Genomic DNA, 17,086 nt, shown 5'->3' on the forward strand with positions numbered 1-17,086 from the left:
GGGAGCCATCAAAACATACAATAGTTGTAGAACCAGAGTAAACCCCAGTTTGGTTCAAATGCATGTGGTTTCAAACTAGACCCAATGCAGCCTCTCTCTTTGAAGAGCTCGAGAGTCAGTGAATTGGAAAGGAGGAAAATCTCTGTCAGAAAAAGGGGTTTGGAAAAGCCAAGCAGTTGGTGAAAATAGCCCTGGTTTAGCTTTGCAGCAATTTTCCGTGTTGGCAGAGGGGTCAGTTAAAGAAAGTGTTGCTTGGATTTGCAGAACTCTGTTCAGTCAGCATTGTCCTCTCTTGCTGAGAGCTGATGAGATACTGGTCACTCCCTGGAGCTTCTCCAGTTTCCAGCTGCCCAGCAGTGGTGTAGTCTTTTCAATAACAGCACTTTCAGAAGATTCTTTTTTGTGCTAAACTACAGCACCACCTAGTCCTGCTTTTGGGTTCCCAGATTTTTGTTAGAAAATATCTACCCATCTGACTTGTGAGTGCTACAAGTTCTACTCTGCTGTTTGGACAAAACTGGCAAAATCCCTCTAAGCAGTAGCAAAATTAGAAAGATTTAGCTGTGCAGCTGTCTTGGTTTGGAAATTATGACCCTGAGCTCTTAGAGGCAGGGCTGGTTTGGAAAGAAAAGTTTGCTCAGTGCAGTTTGCAATTTCCTTGACATTTGAATGTAATCATTACTTCATAAATCACTGGGATGTGATTTTTTTAACAGAATTTATGTAATGGAGCCAAAGTAGACTTTCCTGAACCCTGACGGGACTATCCCTGAGCCCACAGGGCTGTGTGAGTTGTTGCTGGTGAAATTGGGATGGTTTGGGTTAGCTTCTGCCCTTCAGCTGACAAATCTCTGCTGTGATTCCCAGTCGCAATGCCAGGAGCTGAGGAAGAGGAAACAACTGGAGCTGCAAATCCTTTCTGAATCCATCCAGCGCTGGGAAGGAGAGGACATAAAAATGATGGGAAACGTCATCTACATGTCCCAGGTTATGGTGCAGTCTGGGGGAAGTGAGGTGAGTGTGATGTTCCCTCTGCTGGCTGTAGACTTCATGTCCGAAAACCCACTTGCTCCTGGGGTAAGTGATGTGAGGCGGTACTTCCTCTCCTTCCAAGTCACAAACTGATGACAAATAACACTGCTAAATAATTTTACCATGGGAAGAGCTGTGCAATGGGACTGTGCATGTCTTTGGAGTGAATCAGGCACCCTGTAGGCTTAGCTTCAGGCCTTTGGTGACCCACTTTTCAAGAGAAGAAGTACCTCAGTGTTGTATAACACATTAATTTCCCTCTTTCTCCCCTGTGACTTACTCTGAAAAATGAGAGTGACTAGAAAATATCCTATGTGCATCACAGGGGCTGCTCTGACACCCTGTCCCAGAGCTGACTGTGTTTTGGAACTAACTGGAGTGATTCTTGTCCTACTAGTCCTAATGCATCACAGCAGTGCCTGACACAGACCTTCCCCAGTGGTGCTAAAGCCATGTGTGCTGCATGCTCAGTGTGGGCAAGTACCTGTTAGCACTGAATTGTTTGCTGTTGCAGTTTTTCCTTGGGAAGGGAAGACCTGTAAAACAAACCCATGCAGCATCTAGTCCCAAAAGCCTTTCTTGTTTGGGCTATGGGATGCTGGAGAACATAAGAGTGCTTTCTGAGGCACTCTGCAATGATTGGAAGAGGATTAGCAGGATGCAGTCAAAAATCTCTGCAGGGAAAATTGATACATAAATGAGATGCTGTAAAGAAAAAAAAGCCAGAATAGTTGGTTTGGGGGTGATCTCACAGGCTGTGGTTCCAGCTGCAACAGGTTCAGTTTGCTAGAGGCAGGTGCTTGTGATGCATTGCAGACTGGACTAACTTAAATTCTTATCCCCCCAGGAGAAAGAGGAGCGGTATTTCTTGTTATTTTCCAATGTTTTGCTGATGCTGTCTGCAAGCCCACGGATGAGTGGGTTCATCTATCAGGTAGGCCTGCTTAGTTTGAAGTTGCAAGGCATTAGGTGTAAAAAAGCAAAACAGATAGTTCTTATCAAATTCAAGTCCTCTGCATCCTTTGAACTCTCTGTTGTGATGCAAATACCCCAGGCTGGGAACTAGGGCTGGCTTTATCCTGTGCCAGGGTAGTCAATGCCTTTGTCCTGATAATTGGTTAAGCAGCATTTGGTAAGTGAATGCTGTGAAATTAAAAAAAAACAACCAAAACCCAAAACAAACAACCTCAAAACCTGTTGTTCTACCTGCTGTTTTTGAGAGTGGGATGTGTGTGTAAGGTGTCCTGATCCAGCTGTAGGGTTTTGACCAGCCACCTGGCTCTCAGTTTTGTGCCATCTCTGGAAAATACTTATAAAGCCCACTGCAAAGTGCATGAAAATTCCATTCCATGAGGTGCTACATATAACTGCATTTCTTGTGTTTTACCATTTTCCATACCATCCAATGGCTGTTGAGCCCTTGGCTTTTCTCCAGCTGTCTGAAACCATCAATACTGCCAGGAAAAGGATGCTCTTGTTTTGATGTGTCATTTGTCGTAGCAAGGGAGACGAGAAAGATTTGGGAAATATTTGGCTGGGTTTTCTGACTTGACCCACTGGTGGGAGTAAGGTGAGCAGGCAGTTCAGCATGCAAATCAGAGGGATGGGGAAGGCTTTCAGAAAAAAGCCAGGGGAAATTGATCCTTCTGACTTGACTGTATAAAAGGTTTGCACTGAATGAAGGGAAAGGGTGGCAGATGAGCCGGGGATGACTCAGCTGTCATGGGAGCCTCATCTTCGGGGTTTGACCTAGTTGTGCAGGGAAATCTAGTTCCATACATTAAAGGAGACTCTTCATGAAGTCTGAAGAATTCACAAATTAATTTTAAATGGCGATTTCCAAAGAGAAAGGAATCAGCAGAAACAAGCAGAACAATACCTGCAGACACTGACTGCTCTTCAATTCTCCCAGGGAAAGCTGCCTTTGACGGGAATGATGCTGACAAAGCTGGAAGATGCTGAAGGGAATGAGCACATGTTTGAAATCACAGGTCAGTGGGGCCCTCTGCCTGGGGCAGTCCTCCCAGTGCAAGCAACAGTTGCCACTGGAAGTACTGGTCTGCCTTCCACTAACCCCGTGCCATGATCTTCCTCCTGCTCTTTCACCATATGTTGTCTGAGTTTCTGAGCACCTGTGTCCTGCTTGAGGCAATCTCCTCCAAGTGCCCTGGAGCTCTGCCTCTGGCTGCCTTTGGAGATTGTAGTGTTTTGCATGGGACAAATCTCTCGCCTCAGTAGCACTGCTCTGCACTGGAGTGCCCTGTCTGCATCCAGTAGCCATGCCTTGTAGTTCTGAGTACCTCATTTATTTACAGATACTTGGTTCTGGTCCTGAGGGAGCTTTCATCCCATTTCCCCCTTCAGTGTATCTCATTACTTGTAGGTATACACAGTCATTTCATGCTCAGTGCCTGGGCTGCAGTGCAGCTGTTTGTGCTGGTGGTATTTGGTGTCAGGATCCTGTTAATCATGGAAATATTGTGTTTAATGACCTTCAACAACAAATAATCCTCACACATTCCTCTTACCAGTTTCCTTAGCATTTCTTGCCGCTCCCACACTGTCAGTGGTTACCTGGTGCAGGATGGGCAGTCACATCATCATTGTAGATGAGCTGCTTAGGGATGTGGTTTAGTGGTGCACCTTGCAGTGCTGGTTTAATGGTTGGACTTGATGATCTTAGATGTCTTTTCCAACCTTAATGATTCTTAATGATTAATGCTTCTATCTTTGCCTTGGCCTTTTTGGAGCCACTGGACTGTACAAACTGAGGAGCCATTTCCTGCTGTGCTGAGCTGATCTCACGCCGTGTTTCCTCCTGAGTCTCTACCACTTGCTAAAGACAGTCATTTAACCCTCTGCCGCAGGGAACATGATGGAGCGGATCACTGTGTCCTGCAGCACCAGCCAGGACTTGCACGAATGGCTTGACCACTTGCAAAGGCTGACCAAAGGGTCGTGCAGCACCGTCTCCAAAACACAGTCCTGGAGCCCTCATTCGGTAAGTGTCACCTCCTGGCCTCTGCTGCCTGAGCTCTCTGTTTCAGCAGCATCCTGACTCTGAGGTGACATGACAGCTGTAAGACACATCCTGCTCTTTGCTTTGTAACCACGTTGTGCTTGTACCATTTTACATGTATCCTGCCCTATTTTTGTTGCAACTTAGATGTCTCGGTATCTCAACACCTGTCCATCCCCCTCCACTTCTCTGCCTTGTTTGGTGGTTAACAAGTCTTGGTTTGCTTCTCATCTATTTTCTCAGACATTTAGTTCAGCTGGGCAGATCCGTGGGCCTCTGGAACCCCCCAAAATCCTCAAGCCCTGGAGCTTGAGCTGCCTCCGTCCTGCTCCTCCACTCAGACCTTCAGCAGCACTGAGTTACAAAGAGGTAATAATCCCACCTGCCTATCCAGGACCCTGATTTCACACAATCCCTAGACCTTGTGTGCAGGTTTCATATCCCACAGCAAGGACACTGAAATGTAGGTTCTTAGGGATGTTGGGAGAAATTACTCTGCCACTTTGGCCCTAGTCCTGTGATGGATGTAGGTTGCTGTCCTGGGCTTTGTGCTACACGGGGCTCATGAGTACATGTGTTTGCAGGCTGGATGTTAGCTGTGGGCTGCCATAGCCAGCGCTCTCAGCTGCTGGATTTCACCAGTCCTACATCTGGTGTCCCATTGAGCCCTGTCTTCTGGAAGTGCCATGGTGGAGCTGCCTCCTCTCCTCCTTCCTCCCTTGGTGTGAGCTATGGCCAGGGGCCTGCTCCCTGCTGATATGTGCTGCAGCTCCAGCTGTGGCAGCAGCTCAGTGGTAGAGGATTGAGAAGCAATAGTGCACCGTGAGGAAGAGGCAAAATGCCTGCCCATGTTTCTTGTGTCTTCCACCCTGTTTTGGTGGCTGGAGCAGGATGTGGGGCTTGACCCTCCTTTGCCACCCACCCGAGGGTTACACAGCAAGGTCCTGCTGGGAGGCAGCAGCCGAGGGATGGCTTCACCTGCAGGAATCACAGCCTGGCAGCTGGGAGTTGGTGTGGGAAAACCCAAAATACAGCCTAGGTCTGTTGTCACCCTGCACCACAACTGTAGTGCTCTCCTTCCCTACCTCACGTTAAATTTTTGGAATTAGTCACCAACGTTCCTCTTATTGAGTGAGCACTCTGGGTCTGAGTCAGCTGCCTTTCTTGGTACAGCAGCCCTGAGAGTGTTTCTGCCCCAGCGGGGATGGGGACAGGGAGGGGGCTTGGATCCCCTCAGCCCTCCTAGCACTTAGGGATGGAGAGTCTGGCAGCTGGCAGAACTGTGGGTCTGCTGCTCCTGGTAGAGGTTTTAAGTAGTCTCATTGCATCTTGTTGCATTTATTTCTTAGAATTTTAAAATTTTAAATTAAAGCTTGGGAATTAAATTGGTTAAATACCAACTGAGCAGACTGAAAATGACATAATCTGTGCATATTCCAAATTCCTAATGGAGGCTAAACCATTTCTTGCTTGTGCGGTGAATTAAAAATATTGGCTTGAGGTAAAAGAGAATTTTTTCTGTGAGAAAAACAACAGATTGAGTGATATCATTAATACCATGGTGCTTTGCAATTTCTTGTCCCCTGCCACTCATAGCAGGAATTAAACTCTTTGTGTTGAAAGCAGGGGAGAGGTTTTTGCCACTGAGGCCTAGCCCACAGCGAGTCCCAAGGGATGAGATGCTGGATGGTATCCTGCAAGATGTCATAGGACCAAAAATGTGGCTTCTATGGGAACAAGCTGTGCTGACCATGTCAGTAGAAACCCAAAGGCCAACATGTCCAGCAGAGTTGGGCAGATACAGCCTGGAACTCAGTCAGTCCTGCCTGAGCCTGAGGAGAGACTCATGGACACAAGCCTGTGATGACAGATGAGGAATAAGTTTGATGGCTGGCCCAAGCAGATGCACATCTGTCTCATTTCTCCCTCTGGGGTGCTTAATCCCTAAACAGAATCCCCATTTCACTGTATTTTAGGTTTTTTTAATTTAAAGTAGAGCACAAAATAAACAATGCTGACAGTTCCATGCAAGCACCTTCCTATAATGAAGATATAATGAAGGAATATAAATTTCAAAGGTTACTTGCAGGGAAGTGAGTGGGACAGTTTGATTAAATGAGCTGAGATTTTTAGACATCCTTTATTTGTCTTCTCATAGTGTAGGATGGGATGGCATAGTCTTGTACACTTCCTTGTACCCAGCTCAGGAAACCTCAGACCCTTCTTGTGTATGGCACCTCACTCTTGTTATTTCCATTGAAATTGGGTATTTTTCCTGTTCTGTTTCCAGTAATCATTTGAAATGACAGAACAGGTAAGTTCTATGGGTAAAGTGCTGTGTCTGGATTCAGTTTAGCAAAGGGAAAATGATTTACAGATCGTTTCTTCTACTGCCTTTTTTTTTTTTTTTTTTTTTTTTTTTTTTTTTAACTGGCTGCTTTCCATTAGGTGAAAACTTCATAATGTCAGGGTTCAGCACTTTGCTGGGCAGACCTGCAGGAGAGCCTCGTGGCTCCCTGGGTCAAGCATCCCAGGGATGGGATCCAGGGATGGAATCCTCCACAGGATGTGCAGGGAGCTCCCCGTCCCTGCCAGTGAAGCAAGGAGCTGTTGCAGTGCTGATGCCCAGCGTGGTCAGGTCTTCAGCGAGGATGGAAGGTCCCCTTTGAGAATGGAGTCCCAGGAGATTGTCACCAGGGTGGGCAGAGTGTCCTGACATCCTGACTAGGCTGAGTTGAGGCCCTTAGAATTGGTGTTGAGTGCTGGCCCTGAGCGCTTCCTGGGACTCGGATGGAGCCAGGCACATGGGGCTCCTGCAGCTGCAAGCACCAGTGTAGGCAACCAACATCCACAGGCACCCACTACTAACCAAGGAAGCATGTTCTCTGTGTTTAGAGTGTATTAATGCCCACTCATCCTGTGTCTCACATGTAAATTTTCAGTTTTGCATGACATGGTGCTCCTTTGCATGTTGATAGTGCTTTAAAACCAGGACAGAGGGTGTGTTGCATTAATCTCAGGACTAACATTGAAATGTGGTTTAGAATTGTGGATTTAATGGACTTGGTGATAAAAATCATCAGTCGCTCACACTCATCTTCTCTTTCTTTGCATATTCATTGTAGAGGATGTCTTATATCTTAAAGGTAAGGGTAGCTACATCTCTTTGGCTTGTCGTGGCACAGAATGCTTGTTCCTGTTAATGCTTCTTGTGCTTGCATGACCCTAATTTTGCCTTGTTGTATCAGTAAGTTATTGTCAGAGTCAGTAGCAACTGGCAAATATATTTTGAGATAACTCTCAGAAAGGATTTAGTGTTATGGTACTTAAACCTCCTGGCATGCCTCTTCTCCTTTAAATCTTTATTGCATGTAACCTACTAATACTCTAATTCTCTCTAAATCAGTAAGACTTTTAACTGAGTGAAGGAGATAAAAACTTGTGTTTCTTACTCACAGAGTCATAGCAAACACTAACTATATGTGTGTTTATCTGTTCTCTGTCTATATTTGTATGTGGGATTTATGCTCTCAAATTGTGGGCATTTAGAAGCAGAGCTATTTGCCAACTCTTTTATATTAGAAATTAAGTCAGTGGAATAAACCACATTTTAGGGTTTTCTAGAGTTTGTTAGCAACTAAAAGTGCTATGAATGTATTTGAATTCTTTGGCCAAAGGATTTTAGAGAAGAGTTGAATTTACTAGAGGAGCCTGTCCTGGCCCAAAGCTGCAGGTGCAATTCCCACTGCTGTTCCAGGGACCAGTGGGTCACAATTAGTACATGTGAAGGGCAAAAACTATAATTTTCCCCAATTTTGTCACCGTCTGCTTTGTAGTTTTATAAAGTGTTGTGTGTAGCATGGGTAGCTGCACCCATCTGTGCTGCTCCACTGTTCCAGCTGCCTTTGGTTCTGGTTAAACACAAGAGTCTATTTCTCTGTAGGATTCTAGCAAAAGTCCAAAAACAATGAAGAAGTTTCTTCCAAAAAGGAAAACTGAGAGAAAACCATCCGATGAAGAGTTTGTTATTCGGAAAAGTAAGTGTTGCCCAGAGATGCTTTGGCTCTCCCATCCCTGGAAGTGTTCCAGGCCAGGTTGGATGGGGCTTGGAGCAACCTGGTGTAGTGGAAGGTGTCCCTGCCCATGGCAGGGATTGGGATTAGATGATCTTTAACCCCAGCCATTCTGTGATGCTATTTTTCTTTTGTTTCTGGAGATTTCTGTGTTCTCAGTGATCTCCATGGGACTTTGCAAACACCCTTTCTTGCAGTACAGGATGTGACAGGATGCTCTCACTCTGAGCCTACATGCTCCCGAGCATGGGAGACTTCTCGAAGTGCACTGGTCATCAGCCTCTGATGGATTCCTCCTCCCTTCCCAATTCTGACTGCCAGACATGCCACCACCCTCCTTGTGATTGCTAGCACAAGGTCATGGGTTGTGGGTGGTCTTATTCTGAGTATGAAGCCAAGGAACTTCTCCCAAGCAGTTAAAAACTGCATTAAACTGCATATAAAGACTGACCAAATATGTCTGACAGCTGGGACAAGCCCTTACCTGGCCATGCCAGCGTGTCCTAGAACAGTGTCCGTGGGGAATTAGGAAACAAAAAGATCCTCATCCCGACAGGGGTGTTCACCTGCAAAGAGGGGTGTCCTGAGAACTCCCTGGAGCCCCCTTGGGGCACACCCTGGGGGTTTTACACAAAAGGCCATGGTCAAGCCACGGTCATGCTGCCACGCACAGCTCCATGATTAGCTCTCTCCCTTGAGAAGATGGCACTGAGCGGAGGCTGGAAATTAACACTTCATGTTTCCAAGTCCTGCTGTGGTGCTGCTGTACCAGACCTCCCACACTGGGGTTGATTTGCCTGCCCATCTCCTGGTGCTGCCTGCACCCAAAGTAGGGCATCACCCCCTGAGTTTTGCCAAGATGAGCAACTAGAGATGAGTTTTCACACCATTTGGTCATGGTGCTTGATGCCACAAAGGTCAGAAAATGTAAAGGACCAAAAAACAGATTGGCCGAAGTCCCAGAGGTACTCAGCCAAAGAAACAGCATGATCTCTTAAGGGGCTTGGGAGCAAAGACTGGGAGAGACAAGACCAGAGTACCTTGTTTTTTGTGCAAGCTGTTGTTTGCAATGTTTTACAGGTACTGCTGCGCTGGAGGAGGATGCTCAGATCCTGAAGGTGATTGAGGCATACTGTACTGGGGCAGGCTTCCAGCAAGCCCTCAGCTCAGGTGGGCACACAAACACATTATTTAGCTTCTACTCTGCCCACAATACTGATAACCCCTTTGGGAAAGAACAGATGTTGCATCATCAGCAACGAGACTCATGCTAGGAAACTGTAGTGTTCAATCTTTGAGATAAGGAAGCTTCATCTGCCTAGTGGTTTAGTTGCCATTGTTTTTCTCCTAAACACAGAGAATGAAGCAGGTAGGAGGGCAGATGAGACACTGCTATTTCACCAGTGATTACCTGATGATAATCTCAGGTTGCTTATAGCTTTAGAAAGGAAGCATAAGTATTATCTCTCAATCAACTGCGTGTTTAAGAGCAACCTGCTTCATAAGAACCTATCTAACATCTTCACCTCTGGAAATATAACTATTTATCACTGCTGGTAAGATGTCAGCCAATTAAATCTCTGAACTTTCAAATAATGGTACATAGAAAAAAGGGAGGCCATGGTTCTTTGGGGAGCTCTTGACCCTAGGCGAATGGTTTCATTTATAAGTCATGATATAACTTTAGGTGCAATGAGTACTCTTGAAAATTTTCCGCTTGCTGCTGTAGCTCTGGGTTAGTGGGATGTAGCTGACATCTCCAGCCTGCCCAGGCTGATGGTGGAGCAGGAAGAAGACAGAAGCAGAGAGCTTCTGTCTCTGATGTAGCATGGGCGCCAGGGAAGATGACCCCTTTTTCTCCCTCATGAATATTTCTTGTACACAGGCTCCCGTAAAGACTCCATCCCCCAAGTCCTTCTTCCTGAGGAAGAGAAAATCATCATAGAGGAGACACGAAGCAATGGCCAGACGGTCACGGAGGAAAAGTAAGTGCAGCTGCTCTCCACTTGCAGATAGATCCCTGTGTCACTTTTTGGAAGGGCATTAAAAACCAATGCCCTCTCCTGTGCCTCCACAGAGGAGCAGGCCTGGTGTCATTGACTGCTGCCTTAGTTCTGGCAAAGAACCACCAGACAATTTCAATGGCTATTTTGTCCCTTTTAAGGACAGGGCCACCCTTCCAGCTGCCCTGACATGGCCGTATCCCTCTGGGAGTCTGGATCCCCATTTTATGGCTTATCCAGATGTAGGATAATGGGGTCAGTGAGGACAGAACCGAACAAGTGGCTTTTATTTTTTAACTACTGCTGTACTGAGCTGTTGCTGCCCCTCAGGAGCCTGCCTGTCACTGCCTGTTCTGTAACTTGTGCATCTGGGTGGCTGTGTTGAGCCTGTCCCTTTCCAACCCAGTCAGCTTGTTATTTGCACATTTGATTTTTTGCAGCACAACCTCAAGGAATCAAAGCTGCTTTACAAAAGATACTCAAGCATTTCCACCTTTAAAGTCATTGTTATTTATTGCCATAGCATAAAGAAGGAAACAAGAGCACAGACCTTTGCTGATAACTCAAAGCAGAACAAGGTGTCAAGGTTTGAGAAAAGAGCCCTGAGTTTTAGACCAGTGGCATATAAATGCTCCTGGGCTGTGTTTCCAGAGTCCCCTCCCAGGCAGCAGAGAATGCTTGGGAAGCAGAGTCTGGCTGCAACTTTCCTGTCAGGACTTCTCATGCCATCACTGTTTTCCTGCACACCAACTCTAATTTCTTTTTTCTTTATTTTTTCAGAAGCCTTGTTGACACAGTTTATGCACTGAAAGATGAAGTCAAAGAGCTGAAGCAGGTAATTTGGGTGGGATTGTTTGTGCTGGGAGTTAAGTGACAACCAACCATTCTGTGCTGGATCATCTTTTCCTGGTCAGTGTCAGGAAAAGTCTTGCTGATGCTGGTCCAATCCTGCAAATTCCTGAATGAGCATTAGTTTTTTTCTGGTTTACCTCCCTGAATCACAGAATCATAGAATCTTTATGGTTGGAAAAGACCTCTGGGATCATGGAGTCCAACCGTCAACCCAGCACCACCACTATGTTCACCACTAAAGCATGTCCTGAAGTGCCATGCCCACACATTCTGTGAACTCTCCCAGGAATGGTGACTCCACTACTTCCCTGGGCAGACTGTTCCAGTGTTTGACAACCCTTTCCATGAAGCAACTTTTCCTAATATCCAACATAAACCTTCCCTGGCACTTCTTCTCATCCTCCATGCTTGAGTGCTAGAGAAAGCAGGAGGGAAGGAATAGTTGGTCTTTGTGGTAACTTGAAGCTTTCCCCCTATTCCAAAAGCTCTTTCATCTTGACCATTCATTTTACAAGGGTCTGGTGGGCACCAGTTCTTGTAGACTCAGGGGAAATATGTCCTCTTCCCTCCAGGCCCAAGTCTGGAGGTGGGAGAAACCATCAGAGGAGAAAAGGGTTCTTCAATCCAAGGTAAAATTAGGTTTTCAGGAGGATGTTTGTCTGCCCAAAGTCAGGGAACTTCTGTGCAGGTCTGTGAGGTAGTAAGGGTCTGTTTGGGTTACTTGTGGTCTGATCCACTTATGTTCTTCATCCTCACAAACTCCTGTCAAATGTCTCTGTTATTTCATCACCTCTGAGGCATCAGGCAGTGGATACATGGAAGTACCTCACTGCTTAAAGTGCTTGGGCATAACTGCATCTTTATTCCTTTGCTTTTCTCCTTGCAGGAAAACAAAAGGATGAAACAGTGTTTGGAAGAAGAGCTTAAATCCAGGAAAGACTTGGAGAAGCTGGTGAGAAGGCTGCTGAAACAGACAGATGAGTGTGGCAGGGAGGACACTGGGCGCAAGTCATCCCTGATCGCTTGAATTCGTGGAGAAGCTGCTGGCAGTGGTGTGTGACCTCATGTGTATTTTTGGGAAGTGGAACTGGATCCTTTGCCTCTTCTTGCTCCTTATTTTGTGGTTTGGGGTATTTTGTTACCAAAAAAAAAACCAAAAAAAAACCAACAACAAAAAAGTCCTAGAGAAAAAAATAACTTTTCTTCCGTCCAGTAAGGAAATAAAGCAGAAACAATCAATCACAACTGAACCAGTAAGCAAGCAGTCCATGATTCACAATTCATCTGCAGCAACTAATACCTCATTGTACCTGCTACTGGGAGCAAATACAAACTCTGCTAGTGATTGTTGCTCACAAAGGCTTGGGCAGCAGTTTCCTAGAAGAAGCTTAAGCACTTTTTAATGATTTCATTCTTTCCAAAAGCACCAGTACCTATTTATTGAATGAAAACATTGCTGAGGTGGCATTGAGCAGAAGCCAAAAAAGCGCCATGCTCCTCTTTTCAGATAATCACAACTGGGGAAGCTTTTCCCATCCATCTTTTTCCCCATTAGTTGACTGTAGCAAACTAGAGCCCAGCAATACTGTGGTTCCTGTGTGGCCTTGATACTGATTAAAATGTGCAATTAACATGAAGACATTTGAACTCCTTGGGGGAAGCCAGATCTGGAGCACCTGTCAGAGCGCATAGGAAGTTATTTTGCACAGTGCTGCCTCCTTACAGCTCATGATTAGCGCAACAGGTAACTGCTGTTTTGCCCCCATCCCTCTTCTTATGCATGATGTAGAATTCCTACCCCCTACTTTGTTTTTACATTGAGTGTCCAGGTATCCTAGAAGATGATAATTTTGTTGTGCTTCCTCTTGCAGGACATGCTTTTCTCCATATGAAATGTAAACACTGCTTGACAACAAAAAGCAACCCCAAATGTGCTGGTCCCCTGCTCCCTTCTGCCCACTTCATGCTTTCCATTGCTCCTTCCCAAAGGTTGGGAATGTTGCCAGTGGCCACTTCTCCCCACATCGCCCCACAGGGACTTTCTGCTAGGGAAAAGGAACTTTCTCTTAGGATAGGGAAGGTATTTATGCTTTGACAAGAGCTAGAACGCTCCTGAGGCAAGGGTGTGCAACACCCTCACAGATCCCTGCACAGCTCCTTGAACACAGCATACAAGCAACATGCATATGTATCAGCTCTCCTTATCTTATTTGGTGTTATACCCTAGTTTAGAACTGGTGTTTTCCTTCCTTCCTTCCTTAACAGCATTATAAAAATAACCTTCTGTTGAAGTTAATTATGTCTTATTTATCTCACAGGGCAGCATGGTCCCAGGGTGTGCAGAGGCACCACAGCTCATTACAGTCACACCATTATGTTGGTTGTGAAGGACATAACAGAGGCAATAATTACAACTCCCTCCTTGCCACTGAAATTCAGCCAGGTCATTGCAAATGGTGTTTTGGGAGATATAGACTCCAAAATATCTCAAGGAGTGAAATAAGAAACCCTCTTTAGGAGGTTTCTAGAGCAAATTCTATTTCTAGAGCAAAACAGAGGTCTAGCTACATTTGCCGTCTGCAGAGCATTCCAGCCGGATGGCAGCTCCCCACATCCCTCTCTGGGCACTCAGTTGTGTGATTTGGTCAGCAGTCAAGCCCTGCTGTGCTTGTGAATTGCCCAGACCCCTCGGTACTGCCTGGCCCTGCTGCCTGCTCCAAGCTGGGCTGGGGACTAGGCTGCTGGCATGCAGAACAAACCAAGGGCCACTGACGCTCCAGGGAGAGGGTGGAAACACATCCTCGCTGCCCCAAGCTCAGCTGAAACCCGTGCTATGTACATATGCATGTTTGTGAGGTGTAATGTGATGGAGGGCACACTGGGACTTTTTGGATCAAGCATTTGTCAAGAGCTAGAAGCCAAAAAAAGACAAGAAAATAAAATAAAAAGGAAAAGAAGCCATGTCGGATGGACAGCAATGTTTCCATATTTACTTTGTTTACAGTGCTTTGTAAATAGGTTCCAGTGAGTCTGTCTTTAGATGGATGTTGTGTCAGCTGCCTTCCAGTGTATCTTTGTCATGTAGGTTTATTTACTGTAAACTACTTATGCAAGTTCAACTTTTCTAACATGTTTTTATTTTGAACAGTTTTTTAATTGACATTTTCAACAAATAAAGGATAAAAGTCACTTCTTAGCCCTTGGAGCTGCTTCCTGTGTTTCTGCCATGAAAGCAAAGCCAGTGCTTGTTCTGGGCGTCACTGATTTCCTCAAAATGCCATGGCAGCATCATACTTCTCTGATTTACTGGTGGGAGTACTGGTGTGAAAGGTGGTGCTGGCACTTGGACTGTTGCTCCCATTATCACCCATACCTGCAGTAGGCCAAGGGCACCTGGTCCCAGGGCAAGAGATGCATTTCCATCCCTCAGGCCCCACGTGCACTCTGTTCACAAGGATGCTTTATGGAAAACAGACTGCTCTGCTGCACCAGGCAGTTGCTGTAGATAAGTGACTTCCTGCCTGTTTGAGATTTTATTTTTTTTAGTTAGTGTGTGTTTTTTTCTGGCAATTAGGTGTGGTGAACAGGATTTCCTTTGGTCTACCATCACTTGGACAAGACGTCTCCTGCAGGCTGGGGGTTTTAACTCTTCGGTGGAGATGTGCCACGGTCTGCGGTCTCAGCCCGCAGCAGAAGTGCAGGATCAAGGGCAGGAGGGCTGGACCCTCCTCTCCTTCCCCAAACACAGCACTCAGAGTAGGAAAAGGAACAAGGGTAAAAAGAAACACCAGTCTTGGGTGCATCATGGAAAAACACCAAAGTCCAAAACTTCCAGAGGGCAGAGTTAAATGGGATATTAGAAAGAAATTCTTCCCTGTGAGGGTAGTGTGGCCCTAGAACACATTACCCAGAGAAGCTGTGGCTGCTCCATCCCTGGAAGGGTTCCAGGCCAGGTTGGACGAGGTTGGATGTGGCTTGGAGCAACTTGATATATATATATATATAAAACATGTATATATACATGTAAATATATTTTTTAATTTTTTTTTTTAGTGTGTATTGAACCATGCAAACACGTCTCCCAGCAGATGCCCATGCTGCTGCTTGTTACTGCCACTGCTCATCCATCACCCCCTGTGCCAGTCCTGCTGATGTGCCCTGCAAACTCATTACCCTCTCAAACCTTTCTTAACTCAAAACAAAAATCAGTTTGGAAATGGTAAAATCCACAGCCTGAGGACTTGCATAAAGGCCTCATGTCAAGGAAAAAAATCAATGTATTGACAGCCTTTTAAACTTTGCTTGGGGAGAGGAAACAGTGCCAGCTACAGCAACAGGCAGCGCTGGGGGAGAAGGGCACAGCAGAATGGCAGCAATTGCATCTCTTCCCCTCACACACAACCTCACATCTGAATCCCATGGGCTATTTTTGAGAAGTCAAGAAACAGAGGCAAGAAACAAAAGCCCTGAGAAAGGCAGCCATGGGGGCAGGGGCTGGGGTTGGTCAGGCAGCCCAGAGGCAGGGGAGGTGACAGCAGGCATCTGCTGCCCTCGCTGCAGAATTTATGGACTTGTTTAGTTACTGTTTTTCTCCTCCCCTCTTTAATTGTTTTCCTCAGCCATGCAATTTGCAGCTCCAGGACCCCTGCTCAGTGATCTGGGGACCACAGCCCAGCCCAAGGTCTCTGGCAGGTGCTCCTGGCCATTGAGGCTGGGGGCTGCAGGAGGCTTCAAAGCGTGCACTGATCCCAGTTTCTCCCTGCCTGTGACGTGCAGGTTTTCTGCTCCTTGTTTTTGGCCACACACACACTCCTCACAGCTCTCTCCACCCCATCCACTTGCTCCTAGCTTTTCCCCCTGTCTCAGGCCATGCTAGTTTGCACCATCTTTGTTTTGTGCTGTTGCTTCCACCCACACTCCCACCATGACCGAGCACCTCCACCTCCCTTGTGGAGGTTTGTGGTTTTTCAGGCAGCCCAGCACTGCCTCCGGGAGCCTGGCCCACACGGCTGGCTGCATTTCAGCAGCAGCAGGGATGTGGTAAGACCCACACCAACACGGGGCACCCTGGGAGGCAGCAGTTGCCCAGACGCACACACAGCATGGGTAAAATCCATCCCTCAGAAGCAGAGACATCCCTGCAGGCTCCATGACCTTAGGACCGGCAGGAATAATCCTCTTTCAGTCAGGTGTCCTCAATCCCATTAAAACTAGTCCCACCTCTCTGTTTCATAGCTGTACCAAGGCTGTGCTTCAGCCTTGGTGTCTCATTGCCCTCCCAGGACAGGGGCTCTCTGCTTCCTTCTGCTGCCAAAATATCCCTAGTGTTGCCTGGCCCTGGCACCTCAACATGCCCCAAGGAGCATGGTAGAATGGCTGCCTCTGGGGGCTTCTGGGATTGGCTGTCCCCAGTGTGACCCCCAGTGCCACCCCACTGCCCTCTTGGTCCCCAGACCCCAAGCAGGACCCTGTGAAATCTCAGCCTGGGTTTGGGCAGGGTGAGCAGCATTCAAAACATACAGAGCCACCTATGTCTGAATGCATAAATTGTATTAATTGTGGGGTGATCAGTGGAAGAAACCCAACACTGTGGAAGGGGGAACCACGAACACTGAATCATGCTGCAAAACACAGCATAATGCACAGTCCTCTGGCGCTCAGTCTCTCTGGTTACAAATATAAGATGGGTTTAGTTAAATAAATAGTCTTCACACAAGATGTCAGACAAGAGTGGTCCACCCGCTAAAAGAGTTAGGTAGGTTTGGAGAACTTTCAAAAATACTTACTGAATTATAGTGAAACCAAACAGTCCCTGAGCTCTATTGATTTTGAAGGGGGCTGTGCTGGGCACCCAGCTCTGCAATGAGCTGTGCAAAGAATGCCCCTTCTGTCCCACCAGTGGTGGCATTTGGGCATTGTGTTAGGACTAGACCTGCAGCCTCCAGCACAAAAAAGCCTAAAGACTGTCCAAATCTAGAATCTCTTCCATTTGCAAACTCATTGGCATCCAAGATTATTTCCAAACTTTGACACTCTGTGTGACCTGTATAACCAAAAACCCCAGGCTTGTCACATGTTTCATCTTCAAATGTTTTTTAAAATGCAAT

At 46.4% G+C, this 17,086-nt stretch overlaps 1 protein-coding gene across 5 annotated transcripts in view; it reads left to right on the forward strand.

Moving 5' to 3' along the window:
- ARHGEF6 (Rac/Cdc42 guanine nucleotide exchange factor 6) overlaps nt 1-14,175 on the forward strand; it is a 38,243-nt gene extending 24,068 nt beyond the window's left edge. For 3 of the 5 annotated variants that reach the window (XM_041459225.1, XM_041459228.1, XM_041459229.1), the window contains 11 exons: nt 868-1,014; nt 1,880-1,966; nt 2,945-3,023; nt 3,900-4,033; nt 4,295-4,420; nt 7,177-7,197; nt 7,995-8,088; nt 9,205-9,294; nt 10,010-10,109; nt 10,908-10,962; nt 11,866-14,175. In XM_041459225.1, coding sequence (XP_041315159.1) covers nt 868-1,014; nt 1,880-1,966; nt 2,945-3,023; nt 3,900-4,033; nt 4,295-4,420; nt 7,177-7,197; nt 7,995-8,088; nt 9,205-9,294; nt 10,010-10,109; nt 10,908-10,962; nt 11,866-12,006 — 1,074 coding nt within the window. In that variant the 3' untranslated portion in view covers nt 12,007-14,175. The remainder of the gene's footprint in view (nt 1-867; nt 1,015-1,879; nt 1,967-2,944; nt 3,024-3,899; nt 4,034-4,294; nt 4,421-7,176; nt 7,198-7,994; nt 8,089-9,204; nt 9,295-10,009; nt 10,110-10,907; nt 10,963-11,865) is intronic. The other 2 variants (XR_005954461.1, XM_041459227.1) reach the window with 2 other exon arrangements.
- Nucleotides 14,176-17,086: the final 2,911 nt, after the last annotated feature.

The sequence above is a fragment of the Pyrgilauda ruficollis genome, unplaced genomic scaffold, assembly GCF_017590135.1.
Source record: "Pyrgilauda ruficollis isolate IOZ18807 unplaced genomic scaffold, ASM1759013v1 scaffold133, whole genome shotgun sequence".
NCBI classification, from domain to species: domain Eukaryota; kingdom Metazoa; phylum Chordata; class Aves; order Passeriformes; family Passeridae; genus Pyrgilauda; species Pyrgilauda ruficollis.